Here is a 5,712-nt window from a genome sequence, read left to right as displayed (position 1 = left end):
TACACGATCCTCGAGGGAAGGTGGAGGCGTGGAACTGTGCCCCTGCTTGGAAGTATAATCACATCTTCCATTTTATCCTGATTTCAAAAACTTTCAAAAAAACTTATCCCAAAATTAGGTTTATTCAAGAAGTAAGCCTCTCTTCACAAACATGTAAGCCATATATTACATGCAAACTCTTTCAAAATATAATGAGTGATGACTTTTCTCCATTTTATCCTTGGTTATTTACAGTCTATTATTATTATTGTTATTATTTGTGTCTTGTCTTATATATTCAATAAAACAATATCACAATACTTATGGGCATTTCGCTCTACTTTTTTGTAGTCTGATGAAAAAGAAAAAAATATTATCGATCAGAGTGACTATTTGTCTTCTTTTTTAAGATTGTGCTTTGATTTTTGATTTTATTTTTTGTGAGATGATTGATACTTGTTCTATCTATATTGCTTTTATTGGATAGTTTAGTGATTTTACAACAAGATTGCCGCATAGGAGTACGGGGTACACGACGGTTAGAAGTACATGATACGTTCTCGAGGAAGAACAAACGGGTGGTGCTCGTGCCCTACGCCGCCAATACCCGTCTACAATTTTGTAGTGAACCAACCAAAAAAGTGAAGCATAACTCATCACAATGGACTAGCATACTCCCTCCTTTTTTACTTACTTCTTATTCTACGTTTATTCAAAGTAAAAGCTTACAAAGTTTGACGTGAAGTATCAGAAAACAATATATAATATAAAATTAAACTTTATGAAGAATATATTACAACAGTTTTATATTGTGGATATTTACATTTATTTGTAAATATTTGATCAATGTTTATAAAGTTTGGCTTTAACTGAACCAGATAATTGTAAACGGGTATTAATTCTATTTTAAGCGATAACCCAGATAATTGCAATTATGTAAAATCGATTTATGGGTGGAATCAAATACGCAGTATTTACAGAAAAAATCTTCGTTTATTGGGACACAATCAATATACTTTTAATGTCAAATCAGGATTCACTAAAACAGAAATAAAGCAAGAGATCCACTTTTCCTTGAATCATCCTAAAGATATATCATGCCATCTTTTGAAGATCATACACATGAACCAGGTGTTTAATTTCGGCCACAGTCTTGTTGCAGATTTGTTTTCTCCACAAAACCGGCGGCGATAGGGGCGGCCGCCACCCACCGTCGCGGTCAAGCTCGCCGGCGCACGCGCACCACAACGCGGCGGCATCCGGTTCCGCGACGCGTGCCCGGTCACGCCGCCACGTGGTCCTACTGACGGGGCTCCTGCTCCGTGAACCCGACCCGGTAAGCAAGGCTAGCTGCTAAATAAATCCGCCTCGGATCTGACCAAATCTTCTCCGTCCGCACGCCGTCTCCTCCTCCGACTTCCCATTTCGCGAGAACAAGAAAAGCGAGGAGAAGAAAACGAGGAGCCTCCGCCTCCGCCGCCGGCACCGCCACAGCCCCTTCGACGAGGAGGTACGAAATGGATGTGCGTGCGGCGCGCCTCCGATTAGATTAGACAGGGCTGTTCCCTCGATCGTTTCTTTTTTCGTTCGTGTGTGTTAATGCGGGGATTTTGTTTAGGATGAGAAGGTCTTCCGCCTGCGATTCCTCCCCCTTTGCCTTGGGCGTGTGGCTTATTTGAACTTTGTATTACCCGATTTTGGTGCGGATTTCGTTTTGTCAAAGTTTGGAATTTCGGCCTGATATGTGTTTGCATATATGATCGTTTTGATTCCAGATATACATACTCTGTCTGTGTTTGTGTGAGCCGAGAGGAGCGATTCTGCGATTTTATGAGCGCAGGATTCTCTCGAAACGATTCAAAAGGCAGAGGAAATACGGCTATAGCTGTCCGATGTTTGGTTTCCTGATTGTCCTTTTACATGATTGTGTATTTGGCGAACTTCTATTCGTTTGTGGAACTCGATTGGCAGTTTCTTTTTCTTTGAAATGAATTACTATGTGGCATGAGATGCTAGATGATGTTTGCACATGTCTTAGTTATCGATATCCCAAGTGTTATAATATGGTGTGTGTGGTCCCAAACTGCCTTTTGTTTTGAGCAGGAATTCCAGATTCTTTATATCGCAATCTAAACTGTTAGATGGAGCTTTCGATCAGGACGTGTTTGTTCATCCTGTAATTTAAAGTGGCTTGATTATAAGGAATATATGATGGCAGTATAGTTAGTCGATACATAAGGAACAGATGGCAGCAGTTGATGATTGTCAGATGGTCTTATTTTGTTCCCTCTTTGTTGGGAATGCCATATTTTTTTTTACATTTGAGGATTTATCTTTCTGTTCTTTTAATTTACTTAAAAGTAAAGAAATAGAGATACTGCACTATTACAACATAATGCTTTTTTCATAACAAAATTTGAATAGCTTCCTTAGAGTGCAGTTGAATGTTCTTAACTAACAGTAGGTGCAAAGTTGGATTGTTTGGTGCTATTGGAGATTGGTACCATTATTGCCTTAACATTCTCCTATGTGAACTGTGCATTTGGGGATTTTCTTCCTATTATTTGTGGCAACATTTAATTTCCAAGTACTTGTTTCTTGTTAGTTTCTCACTTTCACTAAATTGTGGTTGTAGAATTGTAGCACAAGTTGCTATGGAGGAGAACGCTGGTAGATCAACCACAACAGTTGGTTTTCTAAGAAGAGGTTCTGGCGTCTCCTTGAGAAATCAAAGCAATGAGGAGAGGCCAAATCAGTGTAACAATAAGCCGGGCAACACCACAAAGATCAACCCCACAAAAACCAGGTGGGCTGAAAATAAGGAACAGCCAAGATATCTGCATGATTCATTTCGCTCATCAGGCTCTAAGTCTATAGCTGCAAGCTCTTCAAAAGCTCCTGTCAGGAAGAATTTTGAGGAAAAACCAAGGCGCCCCTTTTCGACACAGATAAACAATGCTGAAAGCAGTAACAGAAGAACTGTTGCCAACCGTCTGCAGAGTAGCAAGAAAACTATTGTTGATCAGGAGGATGGGGAGCCATGTGCTCAGCAGATTGAATCAGAAGATTCATTGTCCACATCAACCACTGGAGATCAGCCAACAGAGCTAGACCCTGAAGTAACAGACTCTTCTGTTTCTTCAGGGAGTTCTCCACTTGCAGTTGATTCAAGGACTAAACCACGTAGGCAGAAGGATAAAGAGGAATTCAGTTTGGGTAGATCTCAGACTGCGTCCACTTTTGTTCACCAGCCTAGTGGACCTCGCAATTCAGCCATTGGTGTGAAATCATCAAATGGTGCTGGTCCTGGAGTACAGAGACGTGGCATAAAAAACTTTGGTTGCACATCAATCTCCGATGTTTTTCCATCAGGCTGTTCTTCATCCAACTCTGTCCATAGTAAGAGGACTGACATTATGAGAAAGAGGACTTCTGATGCAGAGACTTCTTCAAGATTAAGGGGATTAAGCGGTCAGTCTAGTTTAGGCCCTTCACCTTCCTTGTATCCTGGCATTACTGGGCCTAGAGTCAGAGCCTCTGAACAATCAGCTTCGCAACAAACAACAAGAACTAGCAACAGAATTATTCGAGATTCCGCAGATTCAGCAAGGACTAGACAACCTTCTACTCAGCGTCCTAGGATGAGGATGCAAGATGGAACAGAGCATGGTGTATTTGCTCTGCGCGATACTGTTCCAAGGGTTCGTCAATCTGATTGGGGTCGATTTTCCTTGGATGAAGTTCCCCCACAGAGATCAGCAAGGCCTTTTCCTATGGAATTGCCTCATGCAATTTACTCATCTAGTCGTCAAAGCTCCAGTAACCGCACAACAAGGAGCAGATCGAGTTCTCGTCCTGATGACAGTTCTCCACAAATGTTCCATAGTCTGCTAGGAGAGAGAGATATCTATAGACGCATAAACATGGATGGAATTGCAGAGGTATATTTCCAAATACTTTGTTTGAATTTTTGTGATTTTGTGCTTAGCTTTTATTTAGGGAAATAATTGATAAAACTATCATAGTACGGTGCAGTGTTTTTTATTAGCTGCTAGGGTGCATTGACATGAGAAAGAAATACAGTGTTGATATATGGAATGCTTACTGTGTGCAGGTGTTGCTAGCGCTGGACAGGATTGAACATGATGATGAATTGTCTTATGAGGTCAGACCTGTTCCCTTATTTGCGATGTTCGTTTCTCTTCTGTTGCCACTAGCACTGAAACTTATTCTGGTCATAATATTTGCAGCAACTGCTGGTGCTTGAAACTAATCTGTTCCTTAGTGGCCTTGGCTTACATGATCAGCATAGAGATTTGAGAATGGACATTGACGACATGTCTTATGAGGTATTACTTTCACATTCAGTTTGCATGTATGAATGTTGAATGTATCCATCTTTTTGTTTAGACTTTAGACTCTAGAGCTGATGTGTTTTGTCTTGCTTTTGTTCTTCTCAGGAATTATTACAACTGGAGGACAGAATTGGTTCTGTAAGCACTGCCCTTTCTGATGAGCAAATAGCAAAGTGTCTCAGTCGAAATGTGTATAAACGAACCGATCAAGTGCTTGAATTGAACAGAGCTGTAGTGGATGACACCAAATGCAGCATATGCCAGGTATTTCTAGCACCTATGGATGCTCTCTTTTTCTTTTGTGCACTTCTTGAAAATTGTCTGTATTGGCCCTTTGTGAAGTTGAAAATTGTTGACTGTTGTTTTATTCCCCAACATTTGGTGCACTCATCCCTTGTTTCTTCATATTATTCACCTTTACCCTCTCTACATTCTAAATTGGACATAGTGCAATACAGTAAAAAGGAAAAAATATGAATACTGCGAATGATTACTATAGTTGTATTTCAAAACAAAAATACACGCATGATAGGAATTTTTTTTTCTTTTTTTTTCTGGTCTCATTTTATTTATTAACAAGAAATGGGACTTTTCTTTTGGTTTACCCAAATTCATCATTTGGGGTTGCCTTTTTTATTTATTTCCCCATTTGTTTAGCCGTTACTATCTGTATTACACTGGATTGTTATTGTTTTGTCCCGATTACTTATGTTCTTGACATTGACTGGATGTTACAGGAGGAATACATTGAGGGTGAAGAAATTGGTAGAATGAAGTGTGAGCATCAGTACCATGTTTGCTGCATTCAGGAATGGCTTAGACTGAAGAACTGGTGCCCGATATGCAAAGCTTCAGCGGTTCCTTCTGACAAGGACAAAGGGAAACACATGAATCTTGGTTAAATAGTAGTATATGAATTTACCATGGAACACTGTTAGACATTGTAGATGCTGCCTCAGTTCCATCCCAACTTGTGAATATATGGTACAACTGTTACTCGCTTGCAAAGCTTCTTGTTACAATTTCTGGTTCTCCTCCACACAGAGGTAGTGCACGCCATGCCATTCAGCCATCGGATAGAGGAAAATGGTCATCCTTGTGAAATAAGAACTCGTCTTCATTGACAGGGGTGTTCAAATACGGCTTGAGTTGAAACCGTGGAAACAGCAGGGCGAATTTTTTGCACTAGTTTCACCTAGATGATTGCAGCTTCGGAAGAAAATGTGAACTGCGGTGGTTTGAACACAGCCTTGAAATCAGAATTCTGCCTGATTCTTCCTATAATCAAAATCCATCCACGGATTGCTGAAAGAGAAAAATATGTACATGTGTCCATTGTGGTAGTTGTAAATGTATGTCAACTACCCGACTAGAGAAG

General features: G+C 40.2%; 1 protein-coding gene across 1 annotated transcript; it reads left to right on the top strand.

The window, feature by feature from the left end:
• The first annotated feature begins 1,381 nt into the window (after positions 1–1,381).
• Positions 1,382–5,329, top strand: LOC124703024 (E3 ubiquitin-protein ligase MBR1-like). The gene is made up of 6 exons (XM_047235232.1): positions 1,382–1,489; positions 2,615–3,920; positions 4,094–4,144; positions 4,230–4,328; positions 4,440–4,598; positions 5,072–5,329. Exons 2-6 carry the CDS (start codon positions 2,634–2,636, stop codon positions 5,234–5,236), a joined length of 1,761 nt encoding a protein of 586 aa, XP_047091188.1. The 5' UTR covers positions 1,382–1,489; positions 2,615–2,633; the 3' UTR covers positions 5,237–5,329.
• Positions 5,330–5,712: the final 383 nt, after the last annotated feature.

Source organism: Lolium rigidum, chromosome 1 (genome assembly GCF_022539505.1).
Source record: "Lolium rigidum isolate FL_2022 chromosome 1, APGP_CSIRO_Lrig_0.1, whole genome shotgun sequence".
Classification (NCBI taxonomy): domain Eukaryota; kingdom Viridiplantae; phylum Streptophyta; class Magnoliopsida; order Poales; family Poaceae; genus Lolium; species Lolium rigidum.
Note: the sequence above shows the minus strand (reverse complement) of the source record. Positions and strands in the feature narration are given on the sequence as shown.

Bases quoted from the DNA above. Each gene is read 5' to 3' on its own strand.
- LOC124703024 (XM_047235232.1), top strand. From the start codon at position 2,634: ATGGAGGAGAACGCTGGTAGATCAACCACAACAGTTGGTTTTCTAAGA. The intron at 3,921-4,093 runs GTATATTTCCAA...TACTGTGTGCAG, and splicing joins ACATGGATGGAATTGCAGAG to GTGTTGCTAGCGCTGGACAG. The intron at 4,329-4,439 runs GTATTACTTTCA...TGTTCTTCTCAG, and splicing joins TTGACGACATGTCTTATGAG to GAATTATTACAACTGGAGGA.